The 26,955-nt window shown below is 36.4% G+C and overlaps 1 protein-coding gene across 2 annotated transcripts in view; it reads right to left on the bottom strand.

Annotated features, from left to right (window-relative positions):
* FRMD3 (FERM domain containing 3) overlaps positions 1-26,955 on the bottom strand; it is a 138,936-nt gene that overhangs the window by 58,229 nt on the left and 53,752 nt on the right. For both annotated transcript variants that reach the window (XM_088054113.1, XM_005522637.2), the window contains exons 2-3: positions 16,068-16,172; positions 3,533-3,575 (exon numbers count right to left, since the gene is read on the bottom strand). In XM_088054113.1, coding sequence (XP_087910239.1) covers positions 3,533-3,539 — 7 coding nt within the window. In that variant the 5' untranslated portion in view covers positions 3,540-3,575; positions 16,068-16,172. The remainder of the gene's footprint in view (positions 1-3,532; positions 3,576-16,067; positions 16,173-26,955) is intronic.

Below are 26,955 nucleotides of genomic sequence, written 5' to 3'. Positions count from 1 at the left end.
TCTGTTCCACTGTCATCAAGAACAAAATCCATATATTTGGATATTTCCCATCAAGCAGGTTTTAGGAGAGCTGCATATTACTATGCAGAATAATCTTTGAAATTAATCAAAAATCAGCAAGAGAAAAGTGCATGGGGAAAATCTTTATTTAAACATTAGTGCTGATGTGACTCAGGATTTATACCATAGTATTCCTAGACAGAAAATAAACAACAAAAAATGTAAGACTGCCAAACAGAGAAATTTACTGCCAGTATTTGTACCACTATACACAAAAACATGCAAAAGAACAGAAAAATTTCTTTTAGAATTTCTGTATCCTGAGCCACAAAGATACAGCTTCCTTAAGAAACCTTCCAGAGAGGTTTCCATCACACCCTTGGAAACACTCTGCTGGCAGCTGCTGATCATGGGTCACCAACTGGCTTCAATCTGTACAAACAAGACTGGCAGTGGTTCAGGACATTTCTCAGAAACTAAGTTTTTCCCTCTCAGGCAAAATTAATGATAAAAATGGCTGAGGACCTAGACTTTACACATCACGTTAAAACACAAACATTACAATGATAATGGAAAACTCAAAGATAGATGGTGAGACAAAACAGATACCACACCTTCATTCTTTTTGTGTGGCACCAGAACACATTTAAATATAGTTTCATATGTAATAAGATAAAATAGAAAATGTTTTAGAAGATTCTTCCTGTTGTATTCAATGTTGCTAAGTATGAACTTAAAGTAATTTTTTTTCCAAAGCCAAAGAAATTAAAATTGTAATTGTAAATTGTAAAATAGGATCACATAAGATCCTATGGATACTTCAGACCTTCAAAGACACAATGTTCTATTCCACAGACAGAAATGTATTGTTGCCAGATTGTGAGTTCTGTACAACCTGACTATATAGAGGGATTATGCCTGAATGATTCATGTACTACTGAGGCCTATGAAAAGTAGTACCTACTAAAATGTATACTAGAATACTTCTACTAGACAAACTTTTTCTGCTTCAAATATTTGCCAGTATTGAGCTGCATTAATAAACAGACTGAAAAACTTGCTGCTGTGCTGGAGGATAAGGAAAGCTCCCCACAAATGGTAGCTGAGCTCAAGAACATAGCATTTTTTAATTTTTTCTGCACTTACGCAAGTGCTTCACAATTCTACGTAAATCTAAGCATTCAACTGATTTTAGAACTTTTTGAGTCATTAGTATTATCAGAGAAAATTATTCATTTTTTCCTGAATTCCTTAATTCAAAGAAAGAAAAGGAAACATCCATCTAGTACAGTCACTGTGAATAGCTTTCTGCCATCATTTCTCCCAGAAGTCATGTTTACATAACACTTGGGCTATTAAACAGTCACTTCATTGCTTCAGTTTTTAGCCTTTCCACCTTCTACTAATTTCAGTTCTCACTTGTGCCACCTCTGACTGCGATGTTTTGCAAATGAGTATCAATAATTTCTTCTTCTGAGTCTAAACCTTTTTATAGTAAACTAAGTATTTTTAGATCAAATATGAGTTAACCTTGCTTCTTTAGAAATTGTTTGATTTTATACATTAATATAGCCTATTTTTAGAAAAATAAATCAAAAGGTTCTTGATACCAAATTCATACAAAAATGTCCTTGAAACCTCTGGAACCATAATCTTCATGGTTTCTACACATGTACAAAATATATATACATAGTTTTATTTTTTTCCTTAAAGGGTTACTGTAGGAACTAAAGTCCTTCTTTTGTGATATAACAGAAAGTTCATTTACACTAGTATTTTTGAACATAAGTTGCCAACAATATAGTTAATTCAACTTCTGTGTCCTAAATCTAAGGCTGGTTACAAAAATCCTTTGTTAGCATCTCATCCTCTTTGGCTCTAAAGACCATTTCACCATGATAAACAATCTCATGCTAGTTGCAGTTTATTTTGCTTTTTTGGTATGTATTCGTTTATTTTTTAGAGTTTTGATTAGGATTCTATCACAAAAACCACAGAAATCCTCTGATGAGGCCATGAAATCACTAAATCTACAGAATTCATGGACTACCATCTATCACATCTAGGCACTATCTATATGCAGGAAAGGTTGTTTTGAATAAGTCAAAACATTCTCAGCACATCTGTTGGCAGAGCCCCTGCATGTGTTGCTATACAAAGTGCACAAGAGGAATGAGCCCGTATGCTTTTTTGGGTAAAAGCAGTGAAACAAATGCAAGCCAGAAGATACATTCAGGAAACTGTTCTACTTTTCATAACACATTGGAAGGAAGCAAGAGATTAAGAAAATTTACAATTTTTACAATTTCTCTGTTCTTCCTTCTTCCTTTAGTAGCATTGCTGAGGAGCACAACTTAGTTCTAATCTGATATTTTTGAACTTAATTATATTACTGGATATTATTTCAGCCAGATAAACACTACATATAGGAGTTCACACTGAATATGCCAGATACATGTGTGTTTGCATACATACACATGTATGCATATATTTCAGTATGGCTGCATTAATGGAAGAATTCCTTGAAGTATTCCAGATATTGCAGTTAACATCCAGTATTAACTGGTTTTGCACATTAGACAATCTCTTAAGCCTCACAACATTTTCAAGCAAATACATGCTTGAAATACAAATACATGCTCCCACACAAAAAAGTTCCTTGTACTTATGCTTAAAACTGAAAACTTTATACAGCTGTATGCAACCAATATGAGGATAAAATTCTCCTTTATTTCCTGAGGTAGGTAGGTAGGTAGGTGGGTGGGTGTGTAGCTAGCTAGCTAGCAAGATAGAGAGATAATGGCCAAGACACAACTTGCACCATGTCAGTTCTCCAGAACTGCCAGATAAACTGTCTTCTGCTGCTGGATATAAGATCCTGAGTACCATAGCAGTTCTGTTTCCCAAAGAAGTCTTCAGAGTTGGACTATTTAATGGAAACCATAGGTCCGACAGTAACATTTCAAACAGATAATTAAAATTCTACATTCCTCTTTTAAAGACACTTTTAAAAATACTGATCTTATGTTCATTCCTCCGTTACCCTTCACCTGTGGCAGAAAGCTCACCACTTAGCCCAGAGTGCTTGAGTTTGCTGGACAGTAACAATGATCTCAAGCCAATGCTTTGCATTTTCAGAAGGCAAGTGGCAGCAGAAAGAAGGAAAACCAGAAAAGACCCAGAAGCAATTGCCACGCTCCATTTTCATTGCCATTTCTCAGTGGCTGATTTTATCTGTCTGAAAATGAGAGCTGGAACATCCTGGTTCATACATCTTCCAGCCAGATCTGTCACCCCATTTTGGCTGGCCTCTGGCTGTAGCCATGAGCAGTAAGGGAAACCTTTTGATGTACAGAAGAGAGATGGTAAGATCAGGTAGCATGGAGTGTTTAGGATTCCTTCATGTGCTAACATGAAGGACCTCTTTTCACTGAGAAACAAATGAAACTTATTCTAAATTACTGCATGGAAGCACAAGAAAACCTTCAGTTATTTAAAAATTAGTTTAAAAACATAAGCTTTCAAGACTTACATTTCATTTGCTTGAAGATGGACTTGTTGGGCTCAAGCCAGTGCTGGAAAGACAAAGCAGAGAGCAGAGGTTAATATGGATCAAAGTAGACAAAAATAGCCTTGTAAATGTATAAGGTACCAAAAATGAGAAGTAGGAATTTTGTTTCACTGAGAAAACATAAATGAGAAAAGCACCTCCATACTGGAATTATACTGCATAAACATTCTTGATATCACCAATGTCTATAAAACAGATGTAGTTGAGACATAAATAAGACAGATATTTCAAAGACACATTTAAAGTGGACAGGTTTTAGTCCTCAGCTAGCAGTAGACATTTTAGTCTCATACTTGCAGCCATTTTTTTCCCAGAAGAATGGTCATATCAGACAGTAGGACAGATTATTCAGAAATTTTAACACTGTCTCCTCATTAGTGTTGTCTTCTACATTTCTTAAAACTGAAGAATGTTTAAGTACTATATCCTCAGTCAAAACAAACAGGACACAAGTTATTGCTCTCTTCTGGCAATAACTAAAAATTTAAAGGGAAAAAGACTGCACTTTTCCAGGAAATGTCCACAATACAGAGAGCTAATATAAAGCAGAGAGGTACAGATGCTTATCAGTAGGTGCATGACTTCACCGGAAAAGACACTTTTGGCAGGAAAAGTTTCATATTTTTTAAATTCTCTTAGAAAAAATACTCAGGTGCTTCTGTAACCAAAAGTTAGGCTCACATTTTAGTTAAGAGCCTTAGCACATCCCCTGCTAGCACTAGCTGACCTGCCCAGGAGGATATTTTGTCAGACAAAAGAACATGCTGATATTCAAGTGCCACTTCTGACCATAGCCAGCACCTTTTGTATTAGTATTTTTCATATAAGCAAAAATCTCCACAGTAAAATGATATTTGTGCTGTGGAAGCAGCTGGTCAAAAAGCACAGCATTCAGTTTTAATAAGCATACTCAACACTGGAAGGCCTTGCACTAAGGGGTTTCATTTTTAACCCTTTCATTCTAGCTCTAAACCCCTTTGGTCAACTGCAAAAAGAATACCTAGCATTTATTAAACCATACATAATACATAAAATATCCTACATGAGCTACAATTTATCCACATAACCATTAGTAATTCTACTGCAGAGAAAGGCCAGGTGTAGATATTTTGTAATTGTTAATAACTGACAGAACATTATTACTTTAAAAATTCTGACATCTCAATTCAGATGAAGTCAGGATAACCCTAAATTAGTTTCCTGAAAGAGAACTTTTGATAAAACAAATACTTTGGAAAGAACATTTTCAAATATCTGTGTTTTATGTTCTTTCTATGGTTGCTCAGAAACTTACACACATATAGTTTACAGTAGTATTGGAGATAAGCTTTGCAACAAATTTATATTTGAAGTTCACTTATCACTGAGAGACAATGGAGCCCTGCTACAAACAAAACAAAAACCCGACACCTTCAAACTTCAAACAACAGCCACAGCAAAACAGCAACCCTCCAACATCTCTTTACCTCTTTACCTATTCCATTTTCCCAGTGTCTCTTTTTTTTTAGGGGAAAAGATGAAAGAAACATAAGTGAATCAGCAATGACGGTTTCACTGACTTACCAGAAATATCTAGCTCATTTCATTCTTTTTTTAGATCATACATATAAATTATTTATATATTTCACTCTGAATAATGGGGGCTGAGAGTTGCTCATAAAAAGGTAATGACAATCTGATTTAAGAAATCTTATACAGTCTGCAGTGGTTTATAGATACATAATCCAGCATGAATTCATGGATAGGAAACCAGTCAAGACACACATAGATATACAAGTGCACTTTCCTTATCCTCTTCACAGACCCACCCCATATCTACCAGGATCAGGCCAGTCCTAGATAAAGATTCAGACAGCAAAGGGGGACTTGGACAGTCCCCATGCTGCACTGCTCCCAGGAAACTGAAAGTATTCACTATTCTCGTCTACCAGAAACACAACACAATTTTCTTAGTATTCCTTTTTAAAATACCAGGCTAGAATATCAGCACAGACCAGATCAGCATTTAGAACTGTTTGAAAAAGTTAATTAACCTATTATAACAGAACAGTCAGAGTTAAAAAAAGACAACTGGCAAATATGAAACCCTCATACCAACCATGTGAATAATGAAAGGGGGGAGACATGGATGAAATTCCTCAAACCCCCAGGAATGAAGATTTACCTAACACATCCAAAATCAAATATGTTTCACTAAGACCTGACCTTCATGGGTTAAAAACAGATTGAAAAGACACCAAGCAATTAAGCAATCTAGGCTTTCCCATGGAGGTCATGGAACTGGCAGGCAGTTTCTACAAGCTCAGATTTCTATTGTGACCTTCTGTTGGTGGAAGATTGCAAATGTGTACACAATTCAGCTGAATCTTCCAGAAAACTGAGGAGTTACTTTATAATTTGTGGAGACTTTCAAAGACACAGCAATTAGGTGCTTAATACTCTTTGACTGTCAGGGGAAGATAAACACCTAGTCATTGCTAATACTTCTGGAAATAGCCACCCCTACATTTGTTTGCATATTTCAATTTGAGTTTTAGGAAAGATTTTCCCTTGAGTACTTATCTTTCAGGCTTACAGCATTGACTATTAATAATTAATACCTGTGCCTCATCTCTGCTATACAGTATCCAAGCTATATTTATTCCAAGATTAATTAGCTGTTATAGTTAGGAGGAGATTAAGGTTCCTGTAAATTAATCAAACTGTTTCTGCAGAAACTTTAAATTGAAAAGAATTTGGTTTTCCAAAATGCTTTTTTCATGTAGCGATATTTTTTAAACAATTTTCCTGAAAAAAAAAATAGGTGAAAGGAAAATTAACATTTTTAGTTAGCCTGTCAAGATAAATTTTAGAAATATTTTAAATGTTCAGCTGCAAAAGAATGTCATTAATATGTAGGCAACACTGCCTTGCAAGAACAGTTCACAGATGTTGTCAACTCTTCATTGTAAGGAGTTATTGTACTTGATAAGACTAATAAAAAAAACCCAAACAAAACTATTCAGATATAAAACTTTAACTAGAGACAAGAATCTTTTATTTCTTTCCCAGTGTGCAAATCAGGGAGAGAAAAAAACTCCAGCAATTTTAAGCAGTTTCATTTCTGTCTCATGCATTTGACACTGTAGTCCACAAAGGCTTCTTTAATTGAAGGATGGCCTACACCCTCAAACCAGCTTGGCTTCATGTGTGATAGTACTTAACAATCACCAGAAATCATTCCTTTCAGGGGCTAAACCTCTTGTTTCATTGAAAGCATGTTAGCAACATGGTTGCTGCCCAATGGGGAACAAAAGCTTTTGATCCTAATCCTGCTAACACATTGCCAAGCATCCTAAGAGATTCATGTTCAGCACGACTAATTTCTAATCTCTTTGCTAAAAGAGGTTTCAGTAACTGCTGGGTATCTCAGTGATCATACAGATGCCTTCACAGAAAACAAAAGGGAGAGAAAAAGATACACAGAAATCTTGAAGGTCAGTCATGAGAGAGCTAACAAGTCTTGGTACTTCGAGTGCCAGAGGTGCATAAGCAAACTGTCATGGATATCACTTTTGGTGCTGGGATCCTAAAATATGCTGAGCCTTCTGACTAATATTTCATTGCAATCGCATGCTGTGTTTCAGACTAGTGCAATTTTTACTTTGTAAATAGAGCCTTCACCTCTGATCAGCCCTTAAATGGTGCTGAGTAGTCATTAGAGAGGCCAGGTGTGTTCTTGCTTACCCACAAATACTGAGCAGCTGATGTGCTATCAGCTTTCACAGCAAAAGATCAGGACGAACAGGGACACCCTGCAAGGACAAAAGCACCATTCTAGAAAGCCAACAACACAAGCACTCATACGCTTCTTGTAAAAACACTTTAGTCTGTTTCAAACAAAGCCAATCACTGAGAAGGTCTGAGAAGACTGAGCTTGGTCTTGATTCAACACAGGGTTAAGAGTTTTAGAATAAGAAGCTGTGAGGAAAAAGGAAAGAGTGATAGAATTATGGAATGGCCTGGGTTGAAAGGGACTTTAAAGACTATTTTGTTCCACCTCCCACGCCATTGACAGAGATACCTGTCACAAGACCAGGTTGCTCAGAGTTCCATCTACGCTGGCATTGAACAGTCCCAGGGATGGGCCATCCACAGATTCTCTGGGCAACCCGTTCCAGTGCCCCACCACCCTCCAAGCCAAGAGGCTTTTGATTAAGTCCCTCTGTTTGCAAGAGGAGCAGTTAATAAGGGGCAACTGGAAGTGGCCAAATACCATGAATACTTAAATTTTGCTCAGCAAGCAATACTTAGCCAAGTGCTTGGGTATGCATACAGTAAAACAGAATAAGAAGAACCTGCAGGTTTTACAAAAATGTTTCAGGCGAGGGCTGGATTGGAAAACTTTGTTTAATTGACAGGAAAGGGCAGAAGAATGGGTATATGGAACACTGCTAGAAAAGTAAAAAAAATAATTAATTTTATTTAAAACTCCACCCTACATTAATCTTGAAAATGTGTATCTAATCTTTCTCTTGAATGAAGAGCAAAATCAAGGTAAATTTGCTTTAACTTCAAAGAAGTGACTTGCATGGGGTTATCACCCACCAAAAAAAAATAAAATAAAAAAAAAATTCCAAAGCTCATGGAAGCTCAGACAGGAGAATTAACTAGGTGTCCACTCCACAGAGATATAAGAGATGCCAAAGGGCCCAGGGCTTTATGTGTGTCTCCTTCATGCCCTAAGGCAAATAACATTTTTTCATGGTTTCAAGAACTTTTATATCAAGAATATTGATGTTGTTCTGTTGTAGCAAAAGAGCTGCCCCTCTGGGTTTTTTTCCAAAATCAGGGCACCGATGCTATTTAGCGGCATGCTAATGAGGAAGAAACAAGGTACCATTGCTACCACAAGCCTTTATCTGGTCCCAAAAAAGTAGTCACATACACTGGAACAGAATCACCATTTGTATGATTCTGAACTGGAGTTTATTAAATAAATTTGCTAATTATCACTGCTGTTTGTTGGAGCAGCTGAACTTATTCATAGTCTCTACATCATTTGAACAGCTGGCCATAAAATCTGCATATATTGATGTATGCATGAGCCACCGCATTCTCACAGGCAACAGGATCTCAACTGATGGGAAAAAAATCTTTGTTTTTATCAATATATCTTGCAAAATGATTTAGTTTACAAGTATACTAATCTTGACACAAGATATTTAGTTAGTAATATTTCTGCTGAATTAAGTGTATATATTAAGTTTATATATTCTTTCCACACTACTATTAATCTCTGTCAAATTTTTGTTTAGTACATAAATGCATCTCTACCACTAAAAGCATGGTGCCTTTTAACTCAGCACCTAGTCTCTGAAAATGGTCAGAGGTAAGCACTTAGAAAAAGAACAAGAGCAGTAGCTCCCATTGCGCTCAGTGGGCTTTTTCCACATAGCCTCCATTAAAATTTGTTTGTAAATCTTTGTAGGCTTTTGCCAATTTGTCCAAATTCCCATTTTTAACACTTCTTTCTGATACTTGACAGCCACAATGATTTTTATTACTGCCTGTGATTTTCTAAAAACTATTTCTCAATACCAGTGACTTTATATTTAGTTTACTTTAGAATGTTTCAGTTCTGAGAATTAGAGGGCAACTTTTCCCTGATCACCTTCTCCAAATGATTTTACATCTTTCTCTCTCATTCACTTTTGCTTACTCTCTGACTCTCTCTTATTAATTAATTCTCTGTCACTCACCTCTTTTCCTAGCCATATTATTCTTGTCTAATCCACCCCTGGATGAAATCCATTTCTATTAAATATGGTTCTCACAGCCTTCTTTGTTCCTTTTCCAGTACTACTATATTTTTTTATTGAACCAGCATAACCTGGACTACACACAGCAAGCATTGCTGCAGCAAGAGTTCATGCAAATGCAATAAGTTTTGTGATAACTCTGTCCTGGAGCAGAAGTTCATATGCATGGATAAGAACAAAGATTTTTTATTAACCTATGGCCCGGTCACTCTAGGGTTCTGCCTGTAATACTTCTGTTCTACCCCTTCACAGAGACTGGAGATCTCCCAAACAGATCTCTTCTCTTAACTGTATGGAATACTGCAACTCCTTACACAATAACAAGCTTCATTAAACTGAGGTTGTAGGTTTTCTGATGTGTCTTTCTGCCAACCGTCACCACTCTCATGTGGGACTAGGTACATGTCTTCAGAAACATGTATTAAATAGCTGCTCTTGCTAAAGCAGAGATCAGTTGCACCCAATTTTCACCATATTTAAGCTTGAAAGCAAAATGAGAATTGTATCTGCAACAGTTCTTTAGGGGGAAATTAGCAGGCAGGCCAACAAATCCATAGTGTCCAGCGTCATCTTTCTATCAAAGCACCAAACCAGGCTCTGTGCTCTGGGGAAGTCAGAAAATCCCTGTGTACTCAAAGCTACCATTCAGGATCAGCTGCATAGAGGGAGTGTACTCACAGAGTAGTTTCACTAATTTGAAGGCTTTCTTTCCATACTGCCAGACACACAAGCACAAAGCTAGAACCATTGCACTGCTCTGCTGCTCCCAGACAGCCCTGCAGCACACTCACATGACGAAGCATCTTAATGCTCAAAGGTGATAACAATTTCAAACATCTCCACAGTGACAGGTAAGACTTCACAGTTGCTTCAGGGTCCTACAAAGCCTTTTCATGACACTTCCAATCTACTCCACGGGTAGCCCCAAGGTATTTCTGTCTAACTACCACCTCATACTTCCACATGCAAAAACAAAATCACAAGCATGTGCTTAGATTGACCCACTGTGAGTGAAAAAAAAAATTAAAGAAGCATTTCCAAGTTTAAATCATTGCTCAGGTGCCCTTCTGAAGGGACTTAAAGACAGTATTTTACCACACTAACAGCTTTCTGTTTAATCTCCCCTTGCACTCAAGAACAATAGCCTCTTTCAACAAGAAATCCACTCTTGAGAAGATGCTGAACAGCAGCTTCACTATATCATTATATTCTCATCTCATACCAGCCCAAAAAATACAAAGAAGTTGCTCAATAAACCCAGGGTATCTGGCACAAAATTAGCCATTCTGCATTTCCACAAGTATGAGAGTGTGACAATTGGCCTCAATATCTAGTATATGAAAAGGTACCAGGAATAGTTCCTTGAGTAGAAGAATCAGTAACAGCTCATCCAGGCACGGTTCCTATTTGAAACTGTTAAAAAGTACAAGCTACAAATGACGGTTTTTGGATTCTTACAGTGTACCTCTCTTTACTCTCTTGAGATTTCCTGGGTTGGGTTTGACCTTCAGTGTTTTCATCAGTAAGAAAATAATAGGGTTCTATCTGCCAATCTGTCATCTTATCTTCATGAAACCATATAGGAACTTAAAACTTGAGAACTATATAGAATCATAAAATCATCAAGGCATCACCTTTAACATTGTCCAGTCCCATCGTTCACCCAGCATTACCACTGCAACCCTTAAATCACTAAACCACACCACCCAGCAACAGACCCAGACTCCTCTTGAGCACCTCTAGGGATGGGGACTCCACCACCTTCCAGGGAAACCTACTTCCTGACCACCCTAATAGTGAAAAAGAATTTCCTAATAACTGGTCTGAATCTCCCCTGTCTCAGCCATTTCCTCTGGTCCTCTCACTGCAGGCACAGTAGAGACCAGCCCCACCTCACTACACCCTCCTTTCAGGCAGTTGTGGAGGGTGATGAGGTCTGCCCTGGCAAGCCCTGATCCCTCAGCCATTCCTCATAAGACACATTTTTTAGTCCTTTCATGAGCCTTGCTGCCCTTCTGTCCTTTTTAAAGGGAGGGGCCCAGAATGAACACAGGGCTATGCGTGGCCTCACCAGAGGCAGTGCAGAGGGATGATCACTGCTGTGGTCAAATTTGACCAAAAGTAGCTTCAAATGTTACTACAGTTTAGAGTCAGGGAGAAAAGCAATGTGATCCCACATAATTTTCTCAGAAATCCACATGAAAAAAGTCAACAGTTAATATATGAACACTAGGAATTCCTTTGCTCCAGTATCTTTAGACATAAAATGGCATACTACAATTTACTGCATACTATTAGTACACCACTGATATTTTTGAATCTACATTAAGGCAAAGTTTCCCCAAAGGAGCATCCAAATGTAATGCTAAAAGATACAGCATGATGGAGAACATAGGATTTTAAATTGCTAGTTCAATTTGATTTTATTGACACTGTTACTCTCCCATAGACTTAAAGACATAAAAGAAGGTACAATGCTGCCTTCTGTTAAGAGTATCATCCAGAGTTTGGGGTTTTTTTTGGGGGTCTGGAATAGAATATGAAAAACTATAGAAATTTTTTTAAAGTTTAAGTATGCCCAAAATATACACACATGTTTATTTATGAAGGAGAAAAGGATTATTATAAAAGTGGAGCTGGGGAGAAGAAAAAATATATATTATTACTTACTTGAAAAATAATCTATAAAAACACTAGCTGTTTTCCCACATTTCAAAATTTCTTTCTGACATAAGACAATTAGCTCAATTTTCTACATTTTTTACACAATCAGAAATTCTGAATATTCTAAACATAAATCTTGAAACATTTAATTTTAATCATCTGAAATATTGAAACAATTATTTTTTTAAATTCTCAAACTCAGTCAAATATTTTGATATTCCTAAGTCAAAATGCTACATTTCAGTAGCATACTCTACATTTAGAAGGCATTTTGGATGAATTAAAGCTGGTATTTTTGCCTGCTTGAGCTCCCTCATTACAACACAAAAGGATTGCAAATAAGCTTTCAGAGCAACTATGAAACCTTTGCACAAAAAAAAAATGAGATCTTAATAAAATAGAGACAAGCATCACTACTAGACTAAATGCCAGCAGGAGTAAATCTGCATAATATTTCATATCGATATATATATATATGTGTGTGTGTCTGTGTGTCTGTGTGTGTGTCTGTGTGTTTGTGTGTATGTACACTATATAATTATATACTATTTTTTAATATAGTTTAACTATTCAAATAAATCAATCAAGAATAATTCAAAAAAGGCCAGAGTTAAATGCATGATTTTGGCAGTTTCATTTGGAACCATTGATACAGCCCTTTCTGTGCAAACACAGAGACCATGTGGTCAATATAAAATTCTTCGACATATAAAATACTACAAAAGAGGCATTTAGCATTTGACAAGAAATTTGACAAAGCAACATCCATTGTGTGCTGTGTACATCAGAGTAAATGACAGCTCTCCTAAAAAAAAGTTATGCTTTCTTGTTTCAGCTTACATGTTGTTTGAAAGAACAGTCAGAAGATGGTGCCTAGTCTCTATCTGCGCCAAAATTTAATATAAACTCCTTTCATAAAACTATAGAGAATTCCACTAGGTTTATTTACCAGCCTGGTGAAAGATTTTCCCCCACTGCCTCCATTAGGACTGTCTCAGACAGTGCAGCTCTCACTACCTTAAGAACCACCTCCCTTGCTTAAACTTTCTTTTCTTTCCATTTTACATTCTGATGCAGGTATAACCCGTTTTTCTAGCCTGTTTCCTACACAAAAAGGATATGCCCTTCTTAAAATCATTTCATAAACAAGCTCTCCACTCTTTTTATATTTCTAATACTGCTTTTCTCTTTCCTTCTTCAGTTAAGTTGATCTTTCTTCAATACAGGTATCTAGATCAGAGCAGCTGACGTCTCATTAGAGTCTAATGATATTTGTCCTAAGCGGCAAACAATATGTTGTATTTTACCATAGCCACGTCATGCACGTATTGCCATATTAGTCAATATTAATTTTATTCATTTTTCCACATCACTTTATTTGCCTCTGGGGCACTGAAGTACATTGTGACACACGTTATTAACTGGTATAGCATGAACTATTGCTTTCCTTCAGAGTAATTGTGCTTGGTCAAACCATAAGGTTTACATTCCAAAAGAAGCTGCTGCTGAAATCCACCTACTGGGCTACGGTAGATGTGTTTTGTGACACATCTCACCAAGGCCTAATAAAGTACTGCAGAAAACACGTCTCCCTTTCTGCTTGGTGGGACCTGCAGGAATTCCACTGAATCTTGGAAATTTCGTCTATCAAATTACAAGTACACTTATTGCACAGAGCTTTGAAAATTTCTTCTACAGAACTGTAAGTACTCTCATCTGTACAGCGGCTACAACCATCTGACATTTCTCCTGTGACCACCACATTTTATACTTGCTATAGCTTATCTCTTCAAACACATACCTAGACAACTACTGATGGTGTTTTGTTAGATGAATTCCAGGCATCTAAACTCAAAACTGCTAAAATAAAAAACAGTGAGGAAAACTGCCACATGCCTCACAAATTCAAAACCATAATTTCCTTAGTTTTTTACTGAGCTGTCCTGGTTTTGGCCAGGACAGAGCTAACTTTCGGCAGTAACCATGAGGTGGCAAAACCTGGAGCTGTGTGGGAGTGTCTGGGTTATTATATATTCACATCATTGCTAGGGTGCAGAATTCTTTGGCTTCCAGGAAGACGTTCATGACAAAACAAGGCACTGAATAAAAAAATAGCTTATTTTGATGAATGGTAACATAAGAGAAGAATGTATGTTGCTTTCAACTTATCATCAAAGCATTTAAGTCTGTCCAAAGAGGGGTCCCGTATAAATCATGTCCTAATACATGACAGAATTTAAAATAAAGAAATAATATCCAATTAGGAAAGTTATCTATATGCTTGAAATCACAACAGCAATTATAAATCAGCACTTAAAAGCATGTATGGAAAATGTAAGTTTGGTAAGTCTGTTTAACAAAATCCAGCTGAAGAGTGGACCAATTGACACAAGCCACCATTCTACATAGGATGGCAACAATATTATCTAGCTGTGGGATACAAAGGGAAATGAAAACACATGATTTTTTAGGTAAGAACATAATTTTTATCTTTTTTTCACATTTTCTTGTGCTGCTAAGCAAGAGAAAATTTTAGCTTCTGTATGGAAGATTTTCCATAACTTAGCACTAAATTAGTTATACTACAAGATGTAAAACGACAACTGCATAGCCAAGATGGATAAAAGCATTATCTAACAATTTCATAACAATATAGCTAATAGCTTTGAAGCACGGGAACCACATATGGTATGATATAATGGGCATCACAATGCGTTTGGGATCTTGGAGTTTTTCCTGAAGTATCACTATTTTAAAGTATTCTGACAAAAAAACCCTAGATTTTATTTAAAAGACTCTCTTTATTTCAGTTAAGTAAAATAATTTTTCTGTAGCTATTTTGAGTGAATGTCAGAGAAATGCCCAACAGAAGTAAATGTTTATTACTTCTTATTTAATTATAGACCAATCCATTGCTCCACCTAATTTTCCTATCAATTCCAAACAGATGAACATCTTTATAATGTTTATGATCGTGAAGAATTAAGAACACTAATCAGACTAACTGCTAATTATTTTCACTTTAAAAGGGAGATGCATGGAAACTATTTGGTGTAGCTTTGCAAAGCTTTTGCAATTCCGTAAGGTTGACCTGGTGGTGATATCTAAATTCCAGTGATTTTTGACTAAACTAATTAAGGTGTAGCAAGAGATATCCAGCCAAATTCTTTTTTTCCCTCTTCAATAACAGCAGCTTCAAACCGGTAATTGTTCCCAGAGATTAAATGCCATTATATGTACCCACGTCTTTTAAAGTCACATATCTGAGTCCTAATATTGAGACCAGCAGGACAACATGGTGAAGATGCAGTTCTGAATTTCAGCGTCTGAGGACTTCTGCTTCCTGTGTTGACCATTTGCTCCTACTCTCACACAGTAAAAGTCATCTGATGCCACGTAGGGGATAGCAGTAGCAAGTCACCTATAAATACAACCTGCAGAACCAACTAACACCTAGGAAAGATGACTATTTACTGTACACAAAAATACCAAAAGCACAGGCCTGAGAATTTTGATTGCAGAAATGCAAAGATGGTTATAGGGAAGACCAACCTGATGAATGCCCCAAAGCTTGACAAATCACATCTGTTTTCTGTGTTACATATTTGAAGTCCATGCACCCTGTGATGGGTGAAACAGAATGACTGCTTTTACCTAATAAAAATAATAAAATTTCTTCTTGCATATCCCAAAAATCATACACTGAGAGAAAACTAAAAATCCCAAATTCCAGTGCACTGTCAGAGCCTAGAACTGCTCTGTGCTGACTCTGAGTCATGCCTATATATTCTTTTCTAGTTTAAGTGTCCACAACTACACAGATCAGAATATATCATAATACAATAATAATATAAATACATGAAGGGAAAATTAATTTAATAATGCCACTTGAGGAACCTCTACAGAAAGATTACAGCCCAAGTACAAATACTCAGAGATACATAACTTTGCATTAGAAGTTACATGCTAATTAAAAAAAAAAATCAGTTAACTTACTTAAAAGCAAATTTAGTCAGAGATTATATACATACCCTCTGCTTCTCAGGATCAACATATCGAATGCCAAAATAGTCTTTTTCCAGTAAGCTGTAATAGTTGCAGATGTGATCTATAAGAAACTGACCTTTGGTTTCCCTCTGAAAAAAGATAAAGAAATTATACATTATGTTGAGTATTCTGAATTTGCTGTCTAAAGATCTATGCAAAGTGTCAACGAAAATGGCACTTTTGAATGAAATTTATTGTTATTCAGATGAGGACAAGGATTTAACTGCTTATCTTCTCTAAAACATTCAAGAGATTAGGGATCAATACACTCCCTGCACACAAACACATTGGTTAAAAAATATCATTATTACTGCTACTTCAGGAAAACTCATGCTGCTCTAATGGCTACAAATTTATATGACTTAATATACTACTAGCAATCACATTTCCACAGATACTATAATGACATAGCAGATACTCATTTACGCATCGAATTTCAAAACACCGTATTTTTTTTTATTCCCCAAATTTGAAAGCAGATCTGAATGTGAGTATTCTACTGGATCTTTACACAGTGCCCACAGCAAGAGAGATCTGATCCTTAGTCCCCTCAATTAAGTCAGAGCTACAGTACAAAGAACAAATGCCCAAATGAATGAGAGGTTTTCATCTTTGTGTTGTCACTGGGTAACTATGGCCTTATCAAATCTTACTGTCACACATGATATTTAGCTAACAATCTCATTCTTTCTTTCTGTTTTCTTCAATCTCAAGACTGTGTGTCTATTCTCCTTTTTCTGATGCCTAATACGGAGATTCTATGTGAGTTTCCACGTTCCGTGTGACCCAGCTAATGTGAAGGGCCATGTTGGGTGTTTTCTGAAATGTGATTTGTGTCATTTTTAGCACAGGGCTAAAGCTGTTTTCTTAAAACAGTTCACTCCAAGCAGACAAAGGTGCTTCATTGCACAGTGATGTCAGGTCTCTGCATTTTTTTTCCCCTCTGTGTGTCTACCCTGGTCGTGCACCGAGACGCCTCTGCTGTGGACCAGGTAGTGTCTACCCTTCGCTGACATGAAACAATTTGTCTTAAGCTCTTCAATATCTACTGAATAGAAACTACAAAGGACATGAAATTACTTTATATAAAAATAATACTTAATTGTTCTTCTCAAACTACTCTCTGAAAACTTAAATGCTATGCCTTGTTCAAACTTTTTTTTTAAGCCTTAAAGAGCATGGCAAGCAAAATTGAAGAGATAGCATCTATATTTCTCATGGTATTTTACAAGGCTAGGTATTGCTTGCATCTTCATTTTGCACAGAAGCAGTTGAGCCAAAACCAGCACCATGACCTGTCAGAGGTCACACTCTAAAGGGCAAAGGAAGTGATGGCCCAGGCACCACCACTGTCTGGTGAGACCTACTGCTTCCCACCGGAAAAATGAGACATGCTTCAAGACTGGAGACTTAGAAAATAATACAATCTGTGAACTATTTTTTTTTTTACAATTAATTAACAATTAAACTCTTATCTTTACAATTAATAAGGGATTCTCATGTAGATACATTTGCTTGTCTTTTGGTTTCTATCACTCAACAAACAGATAACTAAATAAAAACATCCTCAGTTAAGGCCCTGACAGGGAGATGCATTGCCCTTCCATATGCTGAGGCTCCTGTGGACATAACCAGCCTGTCATTGGGACCACCTCTCCTCTCAAATTCCCTTCCAGCCACAATGGAATTGCTAATTTCTCTACATATTTCTTTTTCCTTGATGTGGGCGCCTCTGTTTCAAATGCTACTGTGTAAGCCACCTGCTTCCCCTACTCCTCTCTGTCTCCCCCTTCTATAAATTTAAGTCCTGTACTCTTCCATATACTCCTACTTGCCTGGAGATACCTTTGCCTTGTCTGCACTTGCTGTTTCCATAATTTGTTTCCCTATTTTTAAGCAGCCATTGTCAAGGGTTGCTAATACAATTTGTCTGTTCAGTTTGTGCTCATGCAACCTCGTGCTTTGCACCCTGCATTATTTTTTCCCATATAACCTAGATGCAACAGGTTTCCTTCTGTAATTGCTTCCTTCCAGCCTCAAGACATTTAAAAATCAACTTGTTTATTGTTAGGAGTGGTTAACACATTCACTGACATTTTTTTGTGCTCTGCCCAGTTACAGGTATGGGCTTTCTGGAGACAACAAAGAGAACACTTTCCTCAAAAGGAAAATCCTATCAGAGACTTAAAAATAGAAAAGGAAAAGTGTCCACTCTCCCTCTGGCTAACAAAAAAAAGGTCTACACTTATGCAGTCATATTTCAATTAACTGCTTTCTAACTTAAAAACTTGTGTCTGGAAAGTTTTGTCACTATGAGAGACCATTGAAATATTGACAAAATTGCGTGGTGACATTTCATTACAAAGGCAGTAGGAAAAGTTATAAAGATAGATGTGACATTTAAGTTGCATACAGTTTAAAATGAATCTGCAGCAAATTAAATAGGACTAGGAAATAACAAGCTATTATAGAATAATAAGCTGTTAGATGACTCAGGTACAATCAAACATGAAAACAGATTTCACCGGCAACAGAGTACAAACTAAATCCATTTCTTAAAAACGTTGGAAATGAGGAAACCAGACTATCCATATTTTCATGTGACAGCATTAGAGGGTGTTACTGGAAGAACAGTCAGTAATACAAACTCCTACAATAAACTACTAGGGTTTCACATTCTAATCTTTGAATTTTAGAAGCCCTTTGCTTCAGTCACCTAAATAATCACGAATTTCTGAATTCCTGAAGAAACTGATGAAAGGGTGTAGCACACATAATGTTTATAAATCCAGCAACGACATTCTCTTTCTAAAAGAAATTTATGCCCTAGTTTTCTTCCTTGGAAAATAGATGACGGAAACAAACCATACAAAAAAGAGCAAAAAGCCTCCAAGCTAGATTCATGCTCTAGCAATCTTTAAGCCATCAATAAATAGAAGGGACTAGTTGATAACTTCACCCTTGGTTAGTATACCCTCTACAGTTCATTTCATTTTAAAAAATATTCAAGTTGCACAGAAGTGGGCTAATTTAGCACATGCATAATGTAGTGAGAGCCCTCATATGAAATTGTAAATGTTACACTATTAAAGCCTTCTAGACACCTGAAATTTTTGAAAACAAACAGATCTTAATTGATACACAGAGGGAAATAATTGATGTGGCACACAGCACATCAAGTCCTAATTCGTAATAGATTGTATGACAAGAGGAATGAGCAATGGCAGCTATTTTTATTTTCTGCAAACAACATACATAAATGCTTTGTTATTTCTCTAACAATGCTTTAAATTCTTCTGAGCTTTAGAATATAATGATTTTTTTTATTTATTACACATTGCTACATATTACCATGCTACAAAAGAATTCTATCATATATTAAAACCAAATTTCATTCTGATTTGTGAGAGAATCTGAATAACATAAATTAAGAACAGCTAGTCATTCACAACAGAGCAAAGGAATGGATTTGGGTCAGAGAATAATGAACATAAAACATTGCCTGAAATTTCAGACAGTTGCCATACAGCTTTCCAATTAAGTGATCCTTAAAAAAAAGAAAGCAAACAAAAAAATCCCAAACAAACAAAAATAATCCTTAAATGCTTCTATATGAAAAAAGGACTTTGCAGCAATTCTGAAAAATAATTTTATATTACATTTTAGAATGTTTATCAGAACATGAAAAAATTATATTATAAAGAAAGACAGTATTTCAAACACCACTGTAGAATTCAGGCCACAAACAACACTAATCTGAAAGTAAAAAATCAAGTCGTACATTTAAAATTTTCACAGGTCAAATACTGGGAATTATACAACAGTTCGCTCAGAAGTCATCAATTATTGTCCATTAAAGAAGATATATGCAGGCAGAAAAGGAGTCTGAAAAGTCTGTGAGAGATATGAAATGTCCTGAGTTATAATCAATACATTGTTTTCAGTGAAAGAATACCATTAAATTAGCCACTTTTTCCTAAATCTATTAATTCAAATACATTTGTCTATCACAAATGAGAAATATTTTCCTTCAGATTTTTGTAACCCATGCAATGGCTTTAAGCAAAGCCCTATAATGTAGATATTCCACACACTCAAAACAAAAATTTGGAGATTTCTATAAATAGTTTGAGGAATGACTTCCTGATTTATTTAGATAAACAGGGAGAGACAAGATGAGTATGTTTTTCCTAAGGCTGTATTTGAATATCTGACCTTAATACCACTGAAATCCCACAACAAACCCCAACACATATGCAATGGATATAAAGCCATGTAAATGACAAAATCCCCGAACACACAAGGTCAGTTTGCAAATAACTGTTAAACACTGCTTTTTAAGCTGGATCAAAAAACTAAATATGTATCAAACTGAACTTGCAGCTGTAGCAAAAGAATTAAGCAAAACAGGGGATGTTCTCTACTCCCACAAGATATGAAAGCATGATCACAGAGTCTTCCATTAATGGACTCACAGGGCAACCTGAGTTTGTTCCTTTTCTCTAGGAACCAAGTAATAAACTGGAGAAATGCTTCATTTTCCCTACCAGACACCCCTATTACAGTTTCCATTTCTGCAACTCTGCAAATTTATGACTGAATAACCTAATTACTTGGTAATTTCTCTGGTATACAGAAACTAATCCAAACAACAATCTTTGTTGTTCTTTAGCATTATCCCCACATTAACATATTATCCCCATCTCATGCTTGCCTTGGGGATTTATTTTTTTATTTCCACTATCTTGATGCAACCTAAAAAGCAAGGGAGAGTGTAACTTGTTCTACAGATTTAACGATTCTCCAATGATGTAAAATGAGACCACAAAACCTTTGTGACTGTTCCACAAATCTGAAAAGTGAGAGGAAAATTCCTTATAGCAGTTTAAGAACTTGCATCCAGTGAAATGTTTTCCCTATTTGCATTTGCTTCACTGTGGAGTTCTGTGTGTATTTATCTGAATGTAGTCACAAGGAAGAGCAAGAGTCACAAGCAGATTAAACACAATGTTTCTGTTCTGTTATCTAACCACTGAAGTCTTGCCAGCTGTGCTTATCTCTGTCAGGAAGCCACTGACATTATTAAGAAGTGTGCAGTCATAAACACAGTATTTATTTGTACTGGGGATTTCAATCCTCATCCCGTAAGTGTCTTTACTTGTGTGAACAGCTCCCAACAGTGACCCTGTGTATAAAGCTGGTCATGTACTTAAATGCTTCCTTATGCGTAAAGCCATGTGAAAGAAAAAAAAATAAAAAAACCCAAACCAATAAAAACTATCAATACAACAAACAAAGCACAATGAAACAAATTAATGGAAAGTCAGGCTCTCAGGCAAGGCAAGCATACTCTTTGATTCTGTGTGCTTATTTTCCTTGGGCTGCAATGTATTTTGAAGCTCTATGCATGTAAAAGAACTAAATATATGTATTAAAGAACAATCATAACAGAACCATAGAATGGAAACGAACCCAATCAGAAAAATGGACAAAACCATTGTGCCTCCAAGGAAAAAAAAAAATAGAAAAGAAAAAAGCATCTTTACCCACTGAATAAGATAGTTCTGTTGATAATACCTAACAATAATTATAAAAAGCAATATAGCTAAACTGCATCTTCAGCTGCCACATCTCACATTTTTGACTTTTCTTTGGAAATCCTCTACCAGTCATAAGATTATCTTTCTTCTAGGCTTTTCATGATAGAAATAACTTGAATCCCAACAGGCACGCATCTTCCATTGCATCAACAGTTACTCCATAGTTCAGGATGGGGCCAGCTCTTGTACACCAAAGTATGGCTGTGAAATGATATCTGGGAGCACTTCTCTGCTTGTGTCCATTCTGATACAGCTATCATCATATCTGCATTTGTCTCCAGTGGCACAGCAAAAGAGTTCACGAAGCATCACTGGACTGGGATGTGCCCTGGAATGGACTCATTTAATATTAACCCATCAAAGCTGAATAGGGGGAGGACTAAGGGCACAGAGAAAGAAGGCAACTAGGCATGCCTGAATTTCTCAGTAGCTTCTCAATCAATTTTTAAGTCTTGCCTGAATAACAGAATCTGGAACAGAACCCTCATTCTGCAGCAACCAAAGTCAGTGAGGTGTAACAGACTCGACTCCAACATGGCAAAACTGGGCCAGCCCTAATCCTGATAATCTCCAATGCCCTCTGCAAATTTTTATGGCTCTTTGGATTTATGGATTCACTGAGACAACAAATGACAGCAAATACTCACAAGACAGTTATGCAGACAAGCCCTTTGCCATTTTTTGCTCCTTCTTTGGAAACAACAAAAGGAATATATGAAAATGTTCCACAAGAACAGAATACTGAGTAATGACTTCAAAATATATGGAACAATAAAAGCATGCCTGTTTCATTCCTCAGCTAAAGTGGTATAACTCTTAAAAGGAATTTTTTCCTTCCATAATCAGCATCCTACAGTATTTTATACTATTTGAAAATACACTTTAAATCGAGTCTAGTCTAGCATATAACATTTAGCTGGAAAATTTTCTCAGTTGTAAGAAAAGACAGTTATAATTACTTCTTTTATTGTAGTTTACATTCCAAAATAAAAAAGGCAACAAACTTTAGCTGAAAGAAAACAAATTTGAAATGGAAGATTCTATTTTAGAAACAAAGTATTAATCACAAATTTTTCTTCTGTTAACAGTGAAGAATTAATTGTATTTCTACAAACCTAAAACAAAGCGAAAAAAAGGGCAATGATTTTTTATTGAAAGGCAGAAAACACGACACTGCAATTAAATAGCTGGCATTTATTTAATTATAACAGTCCTCTTCCACATGTTATTTTTTATTAGTTGTCTCTTGCAAAGTATATATTTTTTTCTATAGACTAGTTAAAATTTCTGTATTAATTAAAATCATTTATATCAACATTATCTAATTCTAGAACTTAGGGAAGGAGCAATTTTTAGATCCGTCATTTAATACATTTTATTATGTATAGATATATGTGCATAGATGCTAGAAAACATTAGAGAACTAATGCCCATCTTATTTCATAGGGAATTTAGCAGTTACCAGTGATAAAGACTGCTTCGTGTGTGAGACACAAACTACCCTTACTCCTCTGGTTTAGAATTAATTTGGTGACCTGGAATGCATCTTAAAGAACATAATTTTTACAAATATATCACTTTTTCAACTCAAATTTCTAAGCTCTTAATTATCAGTTGAGCCCCAAGCTGTAGATACTAATAAGGAAAACTAAGGGGAAAAGAGCTCCATAAACTAGCCTTTATTTACAGTTTCTTTTGGGAAAGAAATATACAAATACATCTAAAAATAAAGGAGAAAGGAAAGAAAAAAAATAATGTCTATGTTGGGAAGAAGATATGGAAGAGCAATTTCAAGGATGTATGTGTGAATGTAGCTGAGGAAGTTCTATTAACCTTAAATGAAACTGCATGGCTAAATGTACACAGCATTAAAAATTTATCCAGAAATAACTGCTGCTGTGAGGTCAGAAAAATATTTGTCAAATTCCTCTTAGGTGCTAACTTGTTTGGAAAATGAAGATCATTTGAGGTTATTTATTTTTCTTATTTTGTACTATTCATTTTCCACAGATGGACAGATTTGTCCATAAACAGCATATTTTTACTCTCTCTTAAATTAGAGGTATGAGGATTGTGATCAAATAGTAATAGATGAAGAGGAAAAGGGGAAAATTACACCACAGAAAAAATTCAGTCCCAGGCAATGAAAACTATTCCAAAAGCAAAATATTATGAGAAATGAAAAGTATATTCTACTACGTAGTAAAACTTGGACAGCAGCAGTGAAGGCAGGTAACAGCTTTCACACAATCAGTTCATGACCTCAGTGATACTCTGCAAGTAAATTACTCTGACCCATGAGTAAGTTATAAAAATAAATAATAAAAATAAATATTTATAATTCGCATACTGCAGATCTCAAAAGTCTCCACCAGTCTGGCCAGCAAGCACTGAGGAAACCACAAATGCAATATTCATTTACAGGGCTCATGCTCATTTTCTGTTGTGCACATGGGCATCACTTAGCCATTTAGGTTTTGTGTCCCTGAAGGTCAGCCTCACAGAAGGCTTGCAGCATTAACTGCTCGCTTCTGGTAACAGCGTCCATTAGTGCAGCATTTGTGATGCCATCTGAGCCACTATTGATTTCTTAAAAGGAATTTAGTCCTTCAGTCAACAAATCTATCATTTTATTCAATATCCATCATTGTTGAACAAACCTAACTCTGCTTTCTCTCTTTCATTCTTGACAATATACCACATCTAGGAAAGTGGATTAGAGATTTCAAGAACGAGTTCTCAGGCTCCACCTACAAAGCAACATAAAAGCCAAACCAAGATTTTAATAAAAAACCCCTAATGTCCCCCAGTACACGTGATGGTCAGCAGTCCTCCCTTGGCCTGAATCTTCTCAGTAGTTTCAAAACACACAGAAAAATCAGTTCATATTCAAGTACAAATCCAAGTACCATTCTTTAAATATGCTTTTTCCAACAGATGCATAGCAGTCTGCCCTTATTTTACAAGAAGAGTTTTCAAAAAAGAAAAGCAACCAGAAATTCTTCTAGCCAAACAAGACACTTCCCTGAGCATAGGCAAAAGAAAGACTCAGCATGGTATGGCACAACTCACTTGTGCTGCCCACATGAGAACAGGCAGCTGGGGCTGGTGCAAGAATGCCCCTCCAGGAGCACATTTCAGGGCTCAGCTGGGTACACTGAACCACAACCGTGGTAAGGGTCATGCAGGAACAAACCTTTGCTTCCACACCAAGTGGGAGAGAAGGGTGGCTTGGAAGAAGCTATGAGTACAGCTGGGGAACCCCTGCAAGCACTGGGAGTGGCACCTCATCTGGTCCCCCTCAAGCCCCTCACAGCTTGGGGTTGTCCCTGTACGTTCATCGCCTCACATGAGGAAACACATCATGAATGCCTGCAAGCATGACATGGGATGTGCATGCACTGGTGGGAGACATGGAGGAGGAAAAATAAGATCATGGAACATAATCCCTAGAGGGGATGAAGTAATGGCCATTTGAAAAACTATTAGAGTGATGTGAAAGGCTAAAAGCTTACATAATGAACAGTATATGCAATTAGATATTACAGAAATTTGATCCATCACTATGTGGTTTATTCCAGAATCACAAATCCAGCCGTGTAGTCATGGATCTGGCAATATCATCTCTGAAGCACACCCAATCACAAGTGCTGCAACTCACAAATAATGTCTCCTGACAGACAAGACCCTCAGTCTCGGTGATGAAGTCACCAGCTCTCAGTGAAGCAGCTGAAAGTGCAACTCATACACTAATCTGATGTGATAAGGGCCTAGATAAAACTTTCGGTTAACTGAGGAATCCTCACCATGCCATGCACTTGAACTGTCAGACAGACATACCATATAATTACATTATTATGCCTCAAAGGACACTTGTCATAATACCTACTGTGCATCTTCAAAAAAGTTTTTATGGTAGAGGGTGAGGATAAACACAAAGATCTCCCACCTTCTATTTATTTAGAATCCACCAACACACATCTTTTTCAACTATTCATCTTGCTTACCTGCCTCAGGTAAGTAACTCCTTTCTATCCAACTTTGGTAATATTTCAGTATGCTTAATCACTTTTCCCATGTGCTTTGACTGCAGAAATTTTGTAACTTCAAGGATCGTGTTGGCTCATTTCCCACTCAGCAAAGTGCTTTATTCCTGTGCTTTCTTTCAGCAGATTGTAGGAATAATTTTACCATGAGAAACTATTTCCAAGCTGCTCAACTACTGCTTTATAGGCACATATGGTTAAATATATTTTCCTGTCAGAAATAATTACAGTAAAGAATCTTTCATCAGTACTTTTACCCCCTCATAATAATCCCAATTGTTAAATGCTTGTTTTGAAGGAAAACAAACATTAAATTTATAAGATTTGACATTCAGTCTTCAGATGAGCAAATTAATGGTAGATTGAAAACACTGGAGAAGGAAGTCCTCCAGAAGAATTCCTTGGACATGGTACCTACACCAATGCACACCAATGGTATTTAATAAAAGCCAGCTATTGGCATCAAAGGAGGAACTCATTCTCGGTGTCATACAAGTTTCTGTCTTCTTGCCAAAGAAAAAATTCCCAGCTCACAATTCTTTTTGTAGTAGGGAAAGCTGGACTGATTTTTTTTTTCCTTTCTTTCTCTCTTTCTGGAGGTCATTCAGTCCTTGAAAGACATACAAACTGCTTCATTAGTACCACCTAGAATAAAATCTCCCATTTGATAGCATAGCCAGAACTACCCATGCATTTGTAATCATCAGCTCACAAAATTACAACTACGGTTTGTTTTTTTTTCCACTCTTTAAAGAACTATTTATAATAATACAGATTTAAAACAACAAGTCGTTCTGAATTTCTTTTAACTATCATCACAAAAAACCCAACACACTATAGAAATTCAAATAGAGGGCTCTACAGACTTACTCCATTAACCACAGCTGCAAAAAAGAAGGTAATAAAGCAATACATTTTACAGATCCTATAATTGTTTCACCTTTAGTAGACTTCATTTTCTCCCTTACTGCGTCAGATTCATCTTCATCTTTCTGTCATGTGCTCAGACTTCCTGTTCCCACACATTCAGCAGAGATCAAAGGCAAGCTGACCTCACCTTTTACTGTTTCAGTAATTGGTTTGTTTTCCACATTCTTCATTTAGGGAACATACTGACACTCTATTAAAATACATCCTTTTTGACTAAGTTGGGAACTCATCACACTTTTTTTCTTCTTAGCAGTAGTTACTCTTGTATTTCTTTTAAGATGGTCTCCCTCAAAATA

The sequence above is a fragment of the Pseudopodoces humilis genome, chromosome 4, assembly GCF_049639895.1.
Source record: "Pseudopodoces humilis isolate 2021_Gansu_Grassland_sample_001 chromosome 4, ASM4963989v1, whole genome shotgun sequence".
In the NCBI taxonomy this organism is placed as follows: Eukaryota; Metazoa; Chordata; class Aves; order Passeriformes; family Paridae; genus Pseudopodoces; species Pseudopodoces humilis.
Note: the sequence above shows the minus strand (reverse complement) of the source record. Positions and strands in the feature narration are given on the sequence as shown.